This window comes from Acipenser ruthenus, chromosome 12 (genome assembly GCF_902713425.1).
Source record: "Acipenser ruthenus chromosome 12, fAciRut3.2 maternal haplotype, whole genome shotgun sequence".
Classification (NCBI taxonomy): Eukaryota; Metazoa; Chordata; class Actinopteri; order Acipenseriformes; family Acipenseridae; genus Acipenser; species Acipenser ruthenus.
The window spans coordinates 11,790,801-11,811,866 of record NC_081200.1 but is presented as its reverse complement, the minus strand read 5'-3'; the positions used below and the strand labels follow the sequence as shown (position 1 = coordinate 11,811,866).

At 36.0% G+C, this 21,066-nt stretch overlaps 2 protein-coding genes across 4 annotated transcripts in view; both read right to left on the bottom strand.

Moving 5' to 3' along the window:
* The window catches only part of LOC117417321 (prohibitin-2-like), a 16,386-nt gene extending 14,006 nt beyond the window's left edge, over positions 1–2,380 (bottom strand). The window contains exons 1-2 of one of the 2 annotated variants that reach the window (XM_034029379.3): positions 2,274–2,380; positions 1–18 (exon numbers count right to left, since the gene is read on the bottom strand). The exon at positions 1–18 is cut by the window's left edge and continues 112 nt beyond it. In XM_034029379.3, the coding sequence (XP_033885270.3) occupies positions 1–18; positions 2,274–2,294 (39 nt within the window). In that variant the 5' untranslated portion in view covers positions 2,295–2,380. Of the gene's footprint in view, positions 19–1,541; positions 1,661–2,273 lie in introns of those variants that run through there. The other variant, XM_059034542.1, reaches the window with a different exon arrangement.
* Positions 2,381–5,447: 3,067 nt separating this feature from the next.
* LOC117416977 (retinal rod rhodopsin-sensitive cGMP 3',5'-cyclic phosphodiesterase subunit delta) lies at positions 5,448–20,678 on the bottom strand. 2 transcript variants are annotated; one of them, XR_004663865.2, is made up of 6 exons: positions 20,404–20,678; positions 9,595–9,683; positions 8,704–8,829; positions 8,135–8,175; positions 6,824–6,929; positions 5,448–6,530 (listed from the first exon to the last, which is right to left on the bottom strand). XR_004663865.2 is itself a non-coding variant. In XM_034028505.3 (5 exons), exons 1-5 carry the CDS (start codon positions 20,451–20,453, stop codon positions 6,449–6,451), a joined length of 453 nt encoding a protein of 150 aa, XP_033884396.1. In that variant the 5' UTR covers positions 20,454–20,678; the 3' UTR covers positions 5,448–6,448. The 2 variants fall into 2 exon arrangements, 1 of the variants encoding a protein (XP_033884396.1); XM_034028505.3 differs by lacking the exon at positions 8,135–8,175.
* Positions 20,679–21,066: the final 388 nt, after the last annotated feature.

The following is a 21,066-nucleotide window of genomic DNA, read 5'->3' as shown; positions in this document are numbered from 1 at the left end:
CAGCTGCTGAAAAAAACTCTGAAGAAAAGAAATACAACACATTTAAAATGTACGTGATGGAAAGTCACAGGTAAGCTGATGCCCTGGAAAAATGATTTACTGAAGGCCTTATTTCATATACCCTTTAGCCCCACACAGCTACAACACATTTTTGAAAAGTTAATTTCTCAAGACTACAATAATATACTATACTGTGACAGGGGGAAAGGTATTTTGGTAGACTAATTTAAAATGTGTCATTTAACATTCACCATCTACTCTAAGAGAAACTGCACAGTGACAGATATTGAGTGTACTTAAAGACACTGTACAATAGTAAGCAAACAGTATAGACAGCTATCCCCATCAAGCATATTTCACATTAACACGTGTCATTGCCATGAAAAATGATGTCTACATTTTTTTTCTTTAGTACCGGTACCTATGAAATTGTGTTAATTTATTACGTATACCGCCATTATTTAAATGCAAGTTCCCACGGATTTTAGAATGGGCCGGTGTCAAAGAGTTAATGTATAATTAAACATAGAGAATTATATTTTTAAACTGGAAATAAAACTAGCAAGTGTATTGTTTATTTTTTTTTATAGGCTAGTTAATTTAAAGTGTTAAAATAACTAACATTAAATAAACAGGAAATATTACAGGGTGTGTTTTCTTTTAACATAGCTGTGCCTGTGCAGAATTTTTTCCTGGTTATCAGAGAAGCTTTGAGTATTGATATGTGTAGGTAATTTGATTGCCCATCTGATAATATGAGGATCACAAATAAGGATAATTCTTTATTGTGACCTATTGTTCATGGCAATGACACGTGTTAATGTGAAATATGTTTGATGAGGATAGCTGTTTGTACTGTTTGCTTACTATTGAACAGTATCTTGTAGTGCACTCAATATCTATCACAGTTTCTCCAAGAGTAGATGGTGAATGTTGGGTCAAGATGCCATGGTCAACCAATATGCTTATATAGCCCAGATTTGTACCTCAAATTCGTTTTTTAAGTGGCTGAAAAAAGTGTGGAAAAACAAAAGGGATTCCGAACTATGTTCGATCAAGTTTTGCTTTTCTATACAAATATATAAAAGTAAAAATATTAAATTTACATGTAAAAATACTTTCAAATCAATGCATACAAGTACCAGATTTGCAATTAATATCCTAGACCAATTTAAAGCCTCTCTCTAAATATGTGCTATTATGTAAAGTTTAACAATGTATTATTCATTTTGATGGTACTTTATATTAATATAAATAGTGGTGAATTAAATTATGCAAAAATGCACTGACAGGTTATGAGACAGCAGTTAAAAAAAAAAAAAAAAAAACCAATTACAATTAAAACGTGTAGGTTCTCTAAACTGCATTTCATCCCCCCCCCCCCCCAAAGCATGCAACTTGACATATGGTATACGACATATACTGTGCATATTATTTTGCAGACCTTCAGTTTAAACACCGATTATGACATTATGTTTAACCAGTATATTCAGACTTCATGAGCGAGTGCTTTAGGTTTTTTTTTTCTTTGTTAACTTTACCTGGGTCGCTGAGTACGCCATCGTGTGGCAGGATCTGGAGTAACCTGGAACATTCCATGACTTTTGACCAAAATACTAATCGGATCTCTCCAGCAATACAAAGAAGATCTGTCCAAGAGGGTCTAAATATTTTCTACACCAATTCAAAAACATAAAATGAAATGGAACGTTTCAATCAGATAAAACTGGGTTGTGATGTAATGACATCGAACTTTACCGAAAATCTAGTCACACACACATATATAATAGATTATTAATATTACTTAAAAGTCCGTATGGTCCCCATTTAATAGAAACATTCATCTTAAATGTTCAGCACTTTAATTTGCTATCGTTAAACGGTTCTGCGAGTTGCTTACTGGAAGTCAATTGGATAACATTATGGCCTGTGTTCCTAAGTTATAAGTGCACGCTTTTAAAATAAAAATAGCTGCCCATCTGCTTCATTTTTAAACGTTATGTTAAAAGCTGAAAGACAAAGAACGCAATATACTCGATAGTGTCGACCGAAACGTGTACCGTAGACGAGAAAGTACAAAAAACGTAGTTCACTCAAACGTGACCTGTGAAATGCGAAACCAGACTGAATTCTCTACACAAATGTTGTCTCCCCCCTGCATTTTCAAAGCAGATGGAACCATTTGCCATTGCTTAAAAATACAAACTTTACATACCCTTACCAAACTCTTGTCAATTATTAGATATTTTATATATTCCCCCCTCCATACTCACACTAGGATCCTTATTCGCCATGCTGCTTCTTTCTCTGGCGCTAACCCTGTGCAAGGTCGAGTACAGTAGCTTCCTGTACTTGCAGTGCTTTCTGGGACTTGAAGTTTAAACATTATCTGCCTGTGACTGAAACAATTTTACACATACCGGTACGTGCTTTTTAGCAAACGAACACCCATAGATTGCTGTTATGGCAGTAATAGTCGCGATATATTTTACACACCAGTCTTAATAAAGTGGCTATACCTTTTGGATATACCACCAGTGTTATTTTACTTTTTATAGAATTTGGGTAAATTTAGGAGTTTGGCATGTCCAATGCTTTTGACTATTCTGGGAAAGCCAGTTTCTTATAAATGGGCATTATTATTATTAGTGTTCAGAAAACAAGGCCCAACTAAGCTAATAGTACGAGATACCGAATCTAAAATCACCTCTAATTAGCATGGTTCAATATACCAAATTATATGCAATGGCAAATTATATTGTGAGGTTTGGTATAACTAAGTGAATTGTAGTTTCTTTGTTAATGGGATGTGTTTTAAGATTAATTAAATTCTTTAAAGTAGCAGATTGTGCTTGATCAAGTAATTTTCATCTAGCTAAAAGTGTACTATTTTCAATGGCACTACACACTTCAAAAAATGTAATTATCTAAAGTAAACTAATACTCAATAAAAAAATGGAGGGCCACATTAATAAATACAAAACATTCCAGAAACAATTGTCAGCAAGGGCAATTTTGACAGCAAATAATTCGCTGCATTGTGGTAAGCACAACACAAGTGACGGATGCCATAAGGAAACTGTGGTGCAATACTACCTGTTTATCCACAAGGGGGCAGCTGCCTCCAAATGTATCCCGTTGCAGCTTTAGAAAATCTTTGTATTCAATCAGACCAGATTTTATGTGCTTTTAACTACTGTTCCATCCTTTTTACATTACTTAATTTTATACAACCAATTGATTTGTTGAATGGGGTTCAAGAGGTCCCTAAACATACCTTTAAGCATTTACACAAAAATGAAACCTGCGAACATCTGACTCCAACAGATGAAATGAAATGTATTAAGAAGTGCAGGGCTGCTATACAGTTGCTTTGATAAGCCACAGATATAAAATGGCTAACAGTAATTGGATTACTACCGTCCTAGGTCCTTCACTAAAACACACGACCCCATGCAGGGGTGCAATATAAAACTACACACCTTCATAAATTGTGGACTGACCCTCACTGTCACAAAGTTGTGCTGCAAGTACAGTAGTGTTGGTAGACTGTATGCTAACTAGACATAGACGTAACACGGCAAGCTGAGTCCCTTTTTTGATCCATCAAGTAGCTCTCAACCTGTTCAACATTAAACACATTTCCAGATAATACTAATAACACTATGTAACACAATTTTTGTTCCTGGGTAGTAAGCGTTATTTCCTAATTGCTTATGCCTCAAAAGTATAGAAAATGGCTATTATTCCCCACAAACTTTGCTTTTGTGACCAGGACAGTGATATTTTGAAATTGACCTATTTCCAATGAGAAAACGGGCGAATGTGTGCCTTTTCGTTCACATAAAGTCAGAAAAAAACAACATATGAATCCAAATTAACATGTATTTATACTAAAGTAATACAAAAATGACTACAAAAGATTTAGAAGTGAGTAGTTTTTCGAGATTTACGATTATACTGTAAATCACTTTCACGAATCAGCCCCCAAATGTAGTCTCCCATCATGTTCTCGTTATACTGTCCTTGGTAGCGGCGTTCAAAGTCCAGTATATCCTGGTGGAAGCGCTCGCCTTGCTCCTCCGAGTACGCTCCCATGTTCTCCTTGAATTTATTAAGATGAGCATCAAGGATATGGACTTTGAGGGACATCCTACAGCCCATTGTGCCGTAGTTCTTCACCAGAGTCTCAACCAGCTCCACATAGTTTTCGGCCTTGTGATTGCCCAGGAAGCCCCGAACCACTGCGACAAAGCTGTTCCAAGCCGCTTTCTCCTTACTAGTGAGCTTCTTGGGGAATTCATTGCACTCCAGGATCTTCTTTATCTGTGGTCCGACGAAGACACCGGCTTTGACCTTTGCCTCAGACAGCTTAGGGAAGTCTTGAAGGTACTTGAAGGCTGCCGACTCCTTATATAGAGCTCTGACAAATTGTTTCATAAGGCCCAATTTGATGTGCAGTGGTGGCATCAGCACCTTCCGGGGGTCCACCAGTGGCTTCCACTTGACGTTGTTCCTCCCCACAGAGAACTCGGTCTGCTTGGAAGGGTCCACCATGCAGAAGTAGCAGTTGCTTGAGTGGTCAGTGGGTTCCCGCCAAATTCTTGGGATAGCGAACTTCATGGCTCTCTTTTCCCCTCTGTACCATCCTACAAAAATACATTTATTTCACCCAGGACTAATGTGTAAGAGATTCTCGCAACATTTTTCATATATATTTTTTCAATAACATTGAAAATTGTAAAACATTTTAAAATTAAAAACTTTTACAATTTAAAAAATTTTAACACATTTTATAACATAAAATTCCGAGCAACAATTGTCCATCTTACCTTCCAGAGTTTTTTTGCAGTGCTCGCAGGTGAAATGAGGTGCCCAGGGTTTGTCTTGATCCCTGACAGGCATGCCGAAATATGCCTTGTAGGCCTCACACATCTTAGCAGATGCTTCCACGGAGTACTTTTTCGCTCTTGTCTTGATAAATTGGCCGCAGACATAGCAAAATGCGTCTGCCGGATGCTTGCAGCCTCTTGATGCCATCTCAGAAAAATGCAGATATGTATCCAGCTGGAACTAAACTGAACTGGTGGGCTTAAGGCACCTGTATTTATACTACTATTTATATTACTGGAAAGTTCTAGAAGTTACTCCAAGTTTACTCAGCACTGAATCTATCTGGAATGTTCTGGAAAATAGGTACATTTCAAAATATCACTGTCCTGGTCACAAAAGCAAAGTTTGTGGGGAATAATAGCCATTTTCTATACTTTTGAGGCATAAGCAATTAGGAAATAACACTTACTAGCCAGGAACCAAAAAAAAAAATAAAAAAATTGTTACACGGGTGTAATGTTTTGGTTGCTGGAAATGTGTTTTAAATAATGACAGTAACATTAAAAATAAATAAATAAATAAAAATTGTAGATGAAATCATTATCTATAAGCAGTTTTAAGAAATACAGAACTTTTATTTTGTTTACATTGCTATGCATACAGATGGAAACCCAATTTGCCAATTCCAAACTTAACTATATTTGAATGCCTTTCATTTAAATGCAAGCAACCCATTTTTCATTAACGATTTCAACATTTCACAGTCAAATTGAACTGCAAGTCAGTTCTGTGAATGCTACATGGTTCTAGGATCCTTTATTTTTTTTTAAATAAAAGTCTGTCATTGAGCTTAACAGGGCATTTTCACCCAAGTTAAAAGATAACCAAGTCTAATTTAAATATATGTAATAACTAAAATCACTTATTAAACAGCACCTTAAATGCATTGGGAAATATGCATTTAGGTACCTTCATTAAAAAAAGAAGCATTTTCTCAATCTATTAAAAGCAAACCTGTTACAAATAAAAAGCAATGTCAATATAAATAGTGGGGGGTGGGGGTGGGGGTGGGAGTGGAGATGTTTTGTTTCATCGACTTCATTGTATTTAGTGTCTATGAAATCATTAAAAGCATAATTACATTCAGTAATAACACACTATTTTACAGTTTAGTTACAACTAAGGAAAGTATCACATCTTACAAAATAAAATAGCAACTGGAAGCACAATTTTTTTTTTTTTTTTTTTTTTTTTTTAAATATTAGCACACACACACACAAAGAAGCAGTGTACATTGCAAGCCAGGATTCAAAAGCTGCAGAAAAATGGCGAAAAATAGTATAAATAACAAAATAATTTACAAGATTGGTCACAATGAGCATAGCTGCCCATATATACAAAAGTGTTTTTTTTTTTTTTCTGCAATGAGCCGATGACCATTTATTTTTTTATATGCTCATTTGGTTCTTGTATGATATTTCCTTAGAGAAATTGTAATGTGCTGGGTCAATCCACTCCAAGCTGGATAGCTGGTCACATGAGCACAGGAAAGTCTTGCAGATGAGATGGGTCTTCAAAAAAAGAAATAATGTTGGTTTCCATGAACACCATCTGGTCAAACGTAGAAAAGTCGAACCCTGGAAGTGCTTACGAGAAGGTTGTCGTCGAAGAACTTGGTCTCTATGATAACATTTCCACTATAAGGATAAGAATAAAAACAAATATATTGATCAAAATACATAAATCCGGGGGGTGGGGGTCATCTTTCATTTATTAGGTTGTTAAGATTAATGCATAATCTTGTTGACATGAGAGGACAGCAAGCACACATGGAACCTTTCAATCAATCATTCATTTATCAATATAATACATAAATAATTATACAAGTAAAAAAGCTGGCATGGAACCCTTAATAACTGCTTTTTAAAACTCTTAAAAAGGTTGGAGAATCTGGTAGCTTATTCCAGTCTCTAAACTCTTAAAGTCTTACGTTAAAACATTTGCTGGCATCATCTGCGATTCAGGTGCTGCTTCTATCAAAGACTGCCATGTGTTTGTGGAATTAGGAATCACGAAACCAAATTCAAAGAACCACTCTGCAAAAAAATAAGACAGATTAATCTGAAATTCATTCAGAACGGTTATTAAACTTTTCATGACACCAAGTTGCACCATTAATCCTCCCATCACCTAGTTACAAATGCAGTTCTTGTATTAAAATAATTAATTGGAAACAGCAAGCTGCTAAAAGGGAGTTCTTAGATCCAATTAGGGACTTGTCTTAAAACCACATGATCTTTATACAGCTGGTAGAAAAATACCATGAACCTTTCCTGACATGAAAGTTTCCTAGACTTGGAGAGAAGCCTCATTCTAATCCGACTGAAGGTTTGCAAACCCCTCTGGGGTCAGCCCAAGGAGAACTCTGATTGGCTAGCTGGATTTATCCCTACAGCGAGCTGGTTTTGAAATGGCAACTCAGTTGTTTAGAACTAAATAAATGTACTGTTGCATATCAATTGCAAAATGTAACAAATATCTTTAATGTTAAATGAGCAGATTGTACATATCTATGCTTTTTTTTTTTTTTTTTTTTTTAAGTTGGATGTCTACAATAATACAGTTTAAAAGGAAACACTTGTTTTGCAAAATTGAGAAGAAACAAAGACTAATGTAATGACATAGCTACCAAAATACTCATGCTTGCTCTGGTTTGTCTCGACAGGAAAGCAATAGTTGCTTGCAGATATACAAACTATGGCCTTTTCCTCGCCAAAAAAAAGACTCAGAAAATGCCTCAAGATTAATTTCGCACATTAAGTGTTTCCTGTCAGGAATACTATATAAACTTTTCAGGGTGGTGGCTGGCAAGCAGAGAGGTATCACAAGCCTTTCTTGAAGATGTCATGGTACTTTTCTGTCAGCTACTGGCCAAATTTACAGACAAAAGACAGAAAGTCTTCCATGGACAAATGTTTATGATTTTAAAAATATTGAGGTCAGTTCCCTTATAACCCGATGTTGAAAATACAATTTTACAATTGCAACTCCAGCAATATTTATATGACTCGGTGAACCTGTGGTGAAAATACTACCATGCTGATTCTACTTAGTAAAACGTTTTTGTCTGTTTTGTACAGTACATATCTTGTAATGTTCACTGTGCAAAATGTGTTTGATAAAAAAAAAAAAAATTGAAGCACACCATTACTGGGTGACACTGTATTCATTTGTTAAATGGAGACAATCTGTACAATATGCATTTTTTAGTGCAATGTAAATGAAAGCAATGCACACACACCAGCCCAGGAGTGCTGCTAACAAGTTGATGCTCCGTAAATCCTAAAACAGAGTAAGTAAAAAAAGTAATAAAATACTGTGTTTCAACAAATTAACTACTACGTAAATCTAGGAAGACACCCTATATTCTACCCTGTGGAAGGTCCTAGACTCGGCTGGTTCAGGTGCAAACCTCCCAGTAATACATGGTTCTAAACTGCACAGAAGAATTGGGAAATAAGAATGAATTCTCTTAAATACATATATTTTTTCTGGCTTTAAATCAATGCATCTGGGGTTACTTAGCATGAAATCTGCCCTTACCGGTACAAGAATATAGACCACATTATATTGGTTCCTATTTTCATTTACACTTATTTTACAGGACAAGTCTATGAACACTCCATATTAGCATATTTCACCTACATTTGAGGAAGGATACTCTTCGGTAACAACTGATGGCTACTAGAAAGAAAACACCTTAAGAGAAGACATGCACACATACCATGCCAGTCTGATCTAATAACAATGAAAAAAGGCCTTTGCTATACAAGCTGGATGACAATGAAAAATGTGTACATATATATGTACCTTCTAAGCACTGTCCTTTGAAAAAAACCTTCTGTTCAAGTCTGAATTTTTCCATTTGTTCTGTTGAGGAGAAATTTAACTCTCTAGAAACTGCTTTGCACTTCAGGATCTTTTTAGGAACCCGAGCTGAAAAGAATAAAACACACAGATTAGCAGAAATGACCAAGGCCGACATACAATCCAAATGCAAGTGTTTTACCACAATCTTTTAATACCACACTTAAGACATCCAGTCCAAATGGTTTAATATCCCTCTTGTTAATGTCACTGTCCACTTATCACAAGATTGAAATGTCCTGGCCAGAGCACAATGGCAGCCAATGGAAACAAGCTTCTGATAATATCACTTGATTATTTGGAACAATGACCTTTTATAATTGCAGTTGGTTGTTCCTCATCATTTGGCATAAAATGGACAGAACAAAGGATTCCAAATAATAACCCCTTATCACAATCAAACTGTTGATACAAAATGTATCAATCATGCAACAGCTTTCTGCGATATCTCTACTGGGGGGAAAAAAGAACGTGATTGGAAATTTGATTAGACAAGTTCAAGTTTAAAGTTATTGTACAGTAGTGAAATGTTCTGACATGCAAGCACAGTAAGGAAGAAGCAGGGAAATATTTGACTGAATCCATCCCTTAGAGGGATTAAGAATAACACTATTTATATTTAAATATTTAATCTGAAAAAGCAAGTATTATTGATTTCGGAGTATCAATCATAGTATCCATCTATGATTTCTTATGCAATTATGGAATACATTTGTTACGCTCTAATGCAATGTAAAATGTAATCGTTATTTTCATGGATGTATCATCCAAAGTTAGGCTCCCCTAATCAGCACATGCTAGTACACTAGCACTGTCTTGAAATTAGAGGATTACCTTCGTGTTCTACCCCTGGAACTGAAAGGTCTTCTGTTCCCTGCCAGAGAACTTTCCCCGTCTCTGCATCTCTCAAGTTCATCCAGTTTCTGTGGGGGTTGAGTCAAGGTCATTCCCAAACAGGTAAACCAGCAAACAGGTCACAGCACCAACGTCAACTCATACCACTATAACAAGAGTATTGATTAAGCATCACCTTTGGACTTCATTTGTGTGCATCTGTTTACATGGGGCACACAATATCTTCCTTATTTCACAAACCACCTACTTTTACTATACACCAAGCCTCCTATCACCTTTCGCATTGCATTTTGATATAACCTGATAACTGGTTATTAGATATAAATGTACCCTTTATTAGACTGGTATCCTATTGTTCACCCTACTGTGCACTTGTGAGATTATGAGGATGTGTGTGCACTGCAAGCATGACAAATTCAACCATGAACCACTGGGTTATTTTCTTGCAAATAGCAGCCACAATGTCTAAATATGCGCCAAAATGCCAACAGTGCAAGTCTTATGTCTTAAAAAATGGTAGGCCTAGAACAGAAGTTACATATAAAGTAAACCCTACTTGATTTCAAATAGGGGATCAAGTATTTGTATACTGATGGTTAGTTTACAATTCTGAATGGGTGGAACACACAAAAACAACACTATAAACTGGTGTGATCACATTCAGAGCTTCCGAATAGTTCTACAATATGTACTTCATGTATATTTCATGAGAAAAGTTGGGAAATTTAACATTTCATTTATTTATTTATTTTTTAGTACACCAACGGCAAGTTTCTTTCAATTCAAAAACTTTTCAAAAGGCGACAACAAGAATCAACTCTGAATCAAATTAATGTTTTATTTTTTTTTTTTTTTTTTATTAATTTGGATTCATTCAAATAAAAAATAAAGACGTAAATGGTAAATAAACAAGGACTGGAAAAGAACGCATTATGAATGCAAAAAAAAAACCAACAACAAAAAAACTTATTTGTCTGGTTGGAGAATGCCAAAATGTTCCTTCGATGAATGAAAGAAAATTCCAGATTACATATTGAATTTGAATCTTTTAATGTCTGACACAGGCATAAATCCTACCTTTCCTTTATTATTAAGGACTAACTTAGCCTACAAATCTTCCATAGATATAGAAATAATCCAATTTAAAAGCCCAACTGGTTTGGTGCTTTATGGACCTCATTAAAATATTGATAGACGACTAACTGTTTCCATTTGTTGTTTGTTTAAAACCAGGAGTACAGATGCTTGTTGAGCTCATGAAACAAAAGTTTCTGACAATCCCTGGCACTTACTGTCTCTGGCACCTGCTAATACTTTACTCCACCATCTGTGTCTCCCACAACGTGCACTATTCATATTCTCACAAGAATTTACAGGTCTCAGTGCCAGCAACAGCCTTAAGTTCTGAAGTGACATTTTCAAATCAGTTAGAGTAAACAATATATTACACTTTAAATACATTTCTAAGGAACCTTTTCTTTTGTGTGCTGGATGGGATGAGCTTCGACAATTGTAGTAACCCCCCCATGCATTAGTCCACTAAATAAAGAAATAAAACAGATAACAGTGCACATAAATGACAGCCGGGAATGGTGACTATACTGTGTGCCTGTTAGTTCCTTAATGTTTTATTGGTATGATGCAAAAAGCTACATACGATATTAATATACAAGCTGCAGAAAAGCTCCAAACATGATTTGTTTACTTACAAAGAGCGAGAGCAGTGTATAGTACACTGTGTTTAAACATAACCCTACATGCATGCTTTTATATCCAATTATTAGTGCTGCACAAACCAATAACCCTCACTGATTTCTGAGCAGGGCTCAATCCGAATAAATCTGTTTGTGGAGCTCTTCCAATTATCATACAAAATATGCTACATTTACTTAAAAAAAGTCAGCTCAGAAGTGAGACGTATTTAATAACAAAAAAAAACAAACAATAATATGGGAAACTCTTCAGCTACTGTAGAATAACATATATATCGATATCCTTATGAACATGTATGGTCCAATACATCATTTATTTTGTCCCATTTATCCTTCCCAGTATGCATTTAACATGCATGTCTGATAAGTGATGGATGGTCTACAAATCCACTTCAGAACAATCACAAACTGCTGTCAAGCCGAGAAAACATCTAAATTCTAAATGGAACCCTAAAATCAATGTCTACAGCTTTTCACAAAGTGCTGCCTTCAGCTAAAAATAAAACAGCTGAGCAGAGTAAACATTTCTCTGTTGCAATATATTATTCTGCTAGTTTTAAATTAATTACATTTGAAATTGACAACACTGAAAGTAGATTTTTGAAGAGCTCTCAAACAGCACAACACTATAAATCAGACAATTCTATTTATTTTTAGAAATGTATTTCGCTTCTAATTAATACAGGAAACATATCACTGATTATCTGAAGGCATATTACTAGCCCACATTAGTAAGAATCAGGAGATAAAGGCACCATGAAAACTACAGGGAAATTGACTTCCAACACCGAATTGGATCAGTTACCATTAACACGACAGTAATTACATCTCAGGTGTCATTTTACATACTGGAACAAGCTGTGAATATCAGGACTACCCTCCCTTGATAACAACAAGAGTCTATAACAAAAACAATGCCATTTCATATAACATTATCCAGCTTATTGGGTCATCATCAAGTGCTCCTACAGTAGGTAAGAATATACCGTATTATTTCAATTTGGCGCCTCAGTGTTTATTTTAAATTGATCAAAATGACTGCGGCCCAAACGAGGCGGCCATTATATGACGACGGCCTTTATTAATAATACTATCATTTACCAACGCTCCCATATTTTATTACATGATTTAAGGCATTTTAGAAGCGGCACCGTGAGAGGCTCCGATCTGCAGCACTATACTCTTGTGTGTTTTTGGGGCTTGAATACAGTACATTTACTGACAGTTAATGAGATCCTATTAGGTGGGAGGTCAAGGGAGTACTGTACCAGCGAATCAGGAGTGTTATTGGTTGCTATGGGGCAGGACAAGGAGATGACAGAGAGAACGGTAGTTGAGTGTGATGCAGCTGTTTTTCTTACCGAAATATAATTATATATATATATATATATATATATATATATATATATATATATATAGATATAGATATACACACACACACAGGACTGAGTAAAATTCCAATTGAATAAAAAACAAAACAACTAAACCCCCTACAAAAATCAGCCAGCTTTCAGATAGCGCTTATGGAGTGACCGGCAAAGCTCTAAGTTCCTCTGAGTTTAAGTTTTCACCATCCAAACTGAGGACGAGGTAAATAGACAGCCCTAGTTTTATACCCTGCTGTGTTGGCACTGAACTCTGCTGGGGGAAAAAAAAGACAACGTGAAGGACTGCTGTACTGTAAGTAGTTAATCTTGGGTTGTCTTTTGGGACTGTACCAGAAAATAAAATTTGCTTACTAAGGTGGGTGTACATTAGTTTGTATTACATGCTGGATTGAGGCTGCAGTCTCTTCGGGGACGTCACATGTACATAGCCAGAGTTGCGTGTTTCTTTATTTTTTGAGCAGGGGTAGAAAAAAAATACCTTTACGTTTCTTTATTGAGAGCGGCGTTTATTTGAGGGCAGCGTCTATTAAAAAGCTGATATCTGAGCGAGGCGTTAATTTGAGGGCAGCGTTAATTTGAAGTAATACGTGATTTGTTGTAGTCCAAGAATAATCTATTAAACATTAAGCTCAAAATCAATATGTAATGATTGTATGACATGTATTTAACTTCAAATTAAATTTTTTTAGAAATTTGTATATCTATTAAATCAGGCAGTGTCTGTCTAATTATCTTTTCAACGGTCCTCTGCATTTCTTCTTTCCCTGTGTCTTAATTTACTGCAACCCCTCTGCTGCCTTTGCAAAAGGGGGTCACAGCAGGTCTAGAGGGAGACACTTTCACGGGAGGAAGTTGTGCAAAAACCACCGCTCCACCATCTACTAGTTTGTTTTTAATTTTTATTTTTTTAAACATTATTTTTAGTTAAAAACTTTCAAGTCACAAGGACATTAAACATAAAGTGGGCTTGTGTAGAAGTCATTATTTTTGCTAAAACTATTGTCCACTAAGAAACATTGAGTAAATTGTTCATTTAATCAATCTAAATAAGTGGTATCTGGCAAACCTTTAAATGGTCACTGTAGGATTCAACAACAAAAAATGTAAGGATATGCACAAAATTTTTTACAACGTCTCACGATACGCTTGCAGTCATTTACACAAGGCTATTGACCGACTCATTAATGCAGTTTTAATTCTTCATCATGACAGATGTCTACAGGATCCCACCTAGTATGAGGTCTATGGTGGAAGTCAGCATGATTTCACCACTGGAGATAAGGCCCCTGCTAAACGCCACAGATACAAACACACAATGCTAATTAGTCCTTTGGGTATTGTCGGTTTCATAACAAAAGGTTATGTCTACTCAATTCATTCTTTCAGTGAAAAACCTCTTCATTTTTTCACTGTTAAAATAGTGCTGTCATTCCAGTAGATACAATTTTAATGACTGGTTTCCTTAAAATAGCAAGCACAGTCTAGTTCTTATTCATCGCTTTCAATTAGAACAGCCTGGAAACTCGCCTTCCTTTCCTCTTTTCATTTCCATTTGATGGTTTCATCAGAAATGTAAAGCTGGCAATGGGCAATGGTTAATAACTGGGGAGTTAGTAGGAATACTTTAAAACGAAGCGAGGGATCTTAGCCTTTTTTGCCTATGTTGCATGCCCTATATTATTAAAACAAAATAGCAATATTCTGTCTATCAAAACAAACTATATATGAAAAATGCACTCTATACTATAATTAGTGTTCATGTTATGCTCATGCTCATGTTCATGCTGGATAAGGGCGTCTGCTAAGAAATAAATAATAATAATAATAATAATAATAATAATAATAATAATAATAATAATATTGCAAAAAAAGTTATTTTTTTGCAATAGCATAAAAGGACAGATTTTCCATTGTGGGTAAATTGCTTAATTCATGCATTTGCTAAGGAGTTGACCATTAGCCTGCAAGTTGCCCATGGTGGCAAATATAGGCCAGTCCTTCCGCACCTCAGAGAGCCTTACTGGAATTCCCACTACGATTACTCTAAGCAGCAGCAGTGCAATATATTTGTAGAGTACCTGGTAAATTCAAGTTTTCTGCTCAAGGGATTATGCCAATAAAACTGGAATGGTAAACAAAACTTTAGAATTTCCACTTTACAGACCTGCAGTGTACATTTTATTTTTAAGCTAGCAGAATTGGAAACTTGCAAACGTATCCTTGCTAAAAACAGTGCTACCCAAGTAACAAAGAAAACAAAATAACAAATGAACTTCGTGGAAACATTAAGTGAATGGCTGAGGAGTGTACAGTACATTTAAACAAGTGAAATGTCATATTGTTAACCTGATCATCAATATACACCTACTATAAAAGCAGAGTTAGAGATTTATTAATTTTTAAATGAGCTGCAAAAGGACAAAACTGTTTTTACATGCTTGAGGCCTAATACAGTACACAGGGATTACTTTAGGTTATAATATAATACAAAAGCTGCCCAAGAGGGGGAGTCCCTGAAACAAATGCTTCACTGTAAAATACAAGGTAATACATGGGCTACCTAGCACAAGGTTCCCGTCCCCCGTACCCATGACATTTGATATCCTGACCGAGGACCTCCATACATTGAATCCATAGAATTTTTTGTTTTCGTTACAAACATCAACTTTTGTTGAATAATGGTACATAGTATTACAGGAGGACACTGCAAATGAAGATTACAAACATACAATAGAGCATGTAGTAAGTGTTACATTCAAAATAACCCCATAGTTTTAAAAGGATGTCATGGTCAAGGGTGACATTTCATATTTTTAAGGGGTGGTGCAGCATTTGTAGTAACTACGATCACATTTACATTGCAACCCACTGTGCTGTACTAAATTTAAGTTTTAAAGTTGGCAGATAACTACATGCATAATACAGGCATAAAAAAGAAACTCAGCTCAAAACAACAAACCTGTTAAAACAGTAAGTATGGCCCGTATCCATTCCCTTTATTTTATGTTTCCACACAAACATAATGATTTTTTATTATTATTTTTTTTACTTATAGGATTGTCTAGTAGTGCTGGTAGAATTAGGCTAAACCCTAAAAGCTGCAACAAGGTTGATCTTCTCATTGTAGCCAGTGTGCAGATTTGATTTTGGCCAGAAAACAATATGATGCCAATACTACAGATCTAAAAATAAAATGCAAAATTAAAAACACACATTATAAACTCACATCCACTCTGTGACATGTTAATAACATTGGTGAAAAATGGGGTCCTACATTATTAATTTGAACAAGTCTCTGCATATTGACAGACCAATTCAATAAACCGATACAGACATTAGACGAAATATTTGTCTGGTTTTCTGGTTTTAAATGTGACCTTGTAGGCCTGTATATATCTGGTCAAGACATCTACAGAATTATTGTAAACAATAAGCAAGTCATGTTTTTAAAATGAATATTATTATTAATAATAATTCTTCTGGTATTAAAACACATGCCCATTTAAATGACTAGAGGTTCTGCTTTTTAGTAATGCTGGCACAAACCCTTGTGTCTCCACCACTGTAAATAACCATGTCCACTTGTGTGACATAATCTTATCCATTTTTTAGATTGTATAACCTACCCACAATATTAGATAAGAATGGATACTGATCTTTGGAAACACCGTTTCCTCAAGCAACATGACTTGAAAGTATTTGCCTTCTGCAATTTAAAACAACAACTAGTTTGCCATGACTTACAGCACATGTACACTACAGTAAGGGCACACACAAAGTCGAGGTTTCCAGAATAATCTACTATTTGGTTTGATTTAAGGATGCAAGGTAAATGACAGTACAGTGCTCCCTCGCTGTAAGGCTCTCAGTTACAACGCGCCTCAGATATAACGCTCCTACAGCAGGTCCCACAATTCCCTATACTAGTGATTCATGCAGTATTTCTACAGTAAATACAGTACTGGTATTGTTCAAACTATAAACAACTTCTCAGTCTAACTTCCATTTCTGTCTCACCCTTCTGATATAGTATCTGAACTGAAGAAAAGCTGCGCTGGTACTTTATAACACAGACATCTTATTCAGCATTCGTTTTATAACTAAATAAATATTAGGCCTATTACGTGGTTCTTTTTCCTAATGTACTTTTTTGCTGCGAGAGGAGCTAAAGCTTTCTCTGGGGGACGAGATGCTTCAGCATTGTTTCAGCCCCACGCCGGCAGCCGAACCTGGGGCGAGCCCATTCCCGCTTCCCCTCTCCCGACCTGCTCTCCTTCTCGCAATTGGTTTGCTTAAGAACATAAGAAAGTTTACAAACGAGAGGAGGCCATTCGGCCCATCTTGCGCATTTGGTTGCTAGTAGCTTATTGATCCCAGAATCTCATCAAGCAGCTTCTTGAAGCATCCCAGGGTGTCAGCTTCAACAACAACAATAATAGTAAGCTGGTTCCAGACTCTCACAATTCTCTGTGTAAAAAAAGTACCTCCTATTTTCTGTTCTAAATGCCCCTTTATCTAATCTCCATTTGTGACCCCTGGTCCTTGTTTCTTTTTTCAGATCGAAAAAGTCCCCTGGGTTGACATTGTCTATACCTTTTAGAATTTTGAATGCTTGAATCAGATCGCAGCGTAGTCTTCTTTGTTCAAGACTGAATAGATTCAATTCTTTTAGCCTGTCTGCATATGACATGCCTTTTAAACCTGAGATAATTCTGGTTGCTCGTCTTTGCACTCTTTCTAGAGCAGCAATATCCTTTTAATAATGAGGTGACCAGAACCGAACACAATATTCTAGATGAGGTCTTAGTAATGCATTGTAAAGTTTTAACATTACTTCCCTTTATTTAAATTCAACACTTCTCACAATATATCCGAATATCTTGTTGGCCTTTTTATAGCTTCCCCACATTGTCTAGATGAAGACATTTCTGAGTCAACATAAACTCCTAGGCCTTTTTCATAGATTCCTTCTTCAATTTCAGTATCTCCCATATGATATTTATAGTGCACACTTTTATTGCTTGCGTGCAGTACCTTACACTTTTCTCTATTAAATGTCATTTGCCATGTGTCTGCCCAGTTCCGAATGCTATTTAGATCATTTTGAATGACCTTTGCTGCTGCAATAGTGTTTGCCACTTTTTGTGTCATCTGCAAATTTAACAAGTTTGCTTACTATACTAGAATCTAAATCATTAATGTAGATTAGGAATAGCAGAGGACATAATACTGATCCCTGTGGTACACCGCTGGTTACCTCGCTCCATTTTGAGGTTTCACCTCTAATCAGTACTTTCTGTTTTCTACATGTTAACCATTCCTTAATCCATGTTCATGTATTTCCTTGAATCCCTACTGCGTTTTGCTTGTCTGTTGCTTCGAAATGAATTCCTGACCGCCGTTTAGCCAGGCTATTTATAGTTTAAAAACTGCTAATTAAAATGATCCACGAGTGGGATTGTTACCTTTTTTTTGTGTAAAAAAATATAGCGTTGATAACATGGTTAATTCACAGAAAGTTAAATTTTTGCTTCACTATATATGGATTACAGAGAGGGTGTTATTTTATTTTGTATTTTAGTCACATGTGTGTTATGTGTCCCGCGGCGCTCCCCACCCCCTCCCCAGTTTATAACGCTTTCTTCGGTTATAACACACACACGGGCAGCAGTGTGGAGTAGTGGTTAGGGCTCTGGACTCTTGACCGGAGGGTTGTGGGTTCAATCCCCAGTGGGGGACACTGCTGTTGTACCCTTGAGCAAGGTACTTTACCTAGATTGCTCCAGTAAAAACCCAACTGTATAAATGGGGAATTGTATGTAAAATAATGTGATATCTGTATAATGTGAAATAATGTATAATGTGATATCTTGTAACAATTGTAAGTCGCCCTGGATAAGGGCGTCTGCGAAGAAATAAATAATAATAATAATAATAATAATATATTGTGTGTCCCTCGAGACACGTGTTATAGCAAGGGAGCACTGTATAACAATATTACATTTTGAAAGAAAGACATTTTCTTCTTCTGGCAACCAATACACCAGTAAGCCCCAGCCATTCTTATTGACAAAGTAATTAAATGTTATGACGTAAGCAGAGTTTCCCCGATATGTACATTTTAACGTGAATGAAATCATTATTCTAAAAAGTTATCAAACCGAACCTCTTACAGTAACATTCAACATTGAAAATCACCCTGGGACTCATCTCACCAGGCCGTCACAGCCTCAAGGCCGCAAATCCCTGTCCTTGAAAATCAAGGATTTAAGAATTACCAAGCTGGAAACTGCAGCCTTGGCTTCCACGTCTTCTTAAGATCACATACATAATCAGCTAATAAAGTCAAGAATAAGCAACTTATTTAAAGAAATGACCCACAGTACAGTGTATTATGTAAACCTGTCAACTTTAAATCAGTAGTATTGCACGGAACAGCCTTGAAGACTTATCTTTAAACAATCAGCAAAGTGTAAAATACTTCAAATCATGTTACAATATCAAAAAACAAAACCACATCAGTTCTTTAACATCATTTGCAAACATTTTCCTTAATATTCAATTTTAGTAGGCATTTGGTGCTATTTCGTGTAGCTTAAATTACCCACTATGCTACTATAAACCGTATCTTCGTTGTTTGAAGATTTGATGCAAAACGTGTTACTGTACACTGACAGCCAACATAAAACTCAGTTGACAACTTGGAAAGCATTCACATTTTTTTGACCACGAAGAATCGAAATGTACTGAAACCGACAAGCAACACTACACACGGATTGACCAAGTGTCAGTTCTCAGTGCTACAGTTAAATAGATTTTTTTTTTCAACTGCATCAGTATAAAAGCGTTCAACACGTGATGCATGCCCTAGTTTTAATTTGAGGCATGGAAAACCCAGACTCTCTCAGTACTCCACTTAATAGACTTAATGCAAAGAATATTTTTGAAAAGATATTTAAATTAAATTAATTTAAACATACGGACTTAAAACACGTTGGAAATCTATATACAACGTTCTACTGCGATTAAACTACAGTACAATATATTATTTACACACACACACAACATTGCACCGAACTCGGTGCCACATAGTTCATAATAATAATAAGCGATGATGAAAAGGGACTGTAGCATTGCATTAATACATTTAACTGTGGCCTGAATATTCAGGCCCGTTCTTAATCCAACCAAGGTTTCTACACACAAGCCCTGGACAGCCCCTTGTCTTAACCTAAACTGCACTACAAATTAAAATGCATCAAGCAAATGCATGTTTGTATTCTGTTCTGTGCACAATTGTAAAATGTCTTTGCAGGATGTAACTACTGATTGCACACCTCGCGTGAAGACTTGTTGTCACAGTAGGACTGGTACACGAACTGTCAACTGTAGAAAGAAAGCGCCAAAAAGACACACATTCTAAAAATTCAAAATGCAACTAAGCTTAAATTAAATATTAAACACATTCAAAAGACAATGAAATTACTGATATTACGAAGCATAGTGAAGCAAAACAAATGCATGGCAATCTAAGTAAACAGCTGCACCCTAATACTAGTGAAATGAGTAATACAAATAATTAAAAAAGGACATTTAAAACTATCTACAACAACCATTGATTGCCAGTGACCTATTTAATCTTCAGACCACCACAAGCAACCAATCAGACCATGCATAGTAAAGGATACAGTTTAAACCCCTTTAGAATCTCCTTCGCTCTGTCTTCGACTGAAGACATTGTACCTGAAATCTTCAGTTTCCTTTAATTAAAAAAAAAAAATGCAATTCGTTACAAAATGGACTCCCCTTTATCAACGGTTGAAAACAAAATAAAACGCTAGAACAGGTTAAAAAAACCCCAAAACAATATTGTTTTATTCTCAACTGCAGCACTCCTTCGGATCCCTCAATCAACCTACACTAAAGAGTAGGCTCAAGATTGACAGGTGATTCGTCCGAACAGAAAGCGAAAAGGAGAAGGCTGATACCCAACTAGCCAATCAGCGAGAAGAGGCAGGATCACTGGGCGGGCGTTTGGTTGAATTGAGAAGCATCACCGATGGCAACCGCCAGCAACGTGACGTCACATAGAGACCGGTGTACGGCAACGTGAGGGAGACAAAACACGTCTAGCACAAGTGTTTTTGTTGATTATAGTAGGCTTCAATTCTTTACGGAAAATTGAGTTACAGACCTTGGAGTCTATAATCAGAGATAGTTTGCACAGTAAGCAAAGTTTACCCCAAAAAACGGATTATCCTTGAGGCTGAATTTGAGTGGCCTCCTGTTTAGTCTGGTCCAACTCTTAGCAGTTATGAGCAAACTGATTTAAATAACTGATCAATCTTATT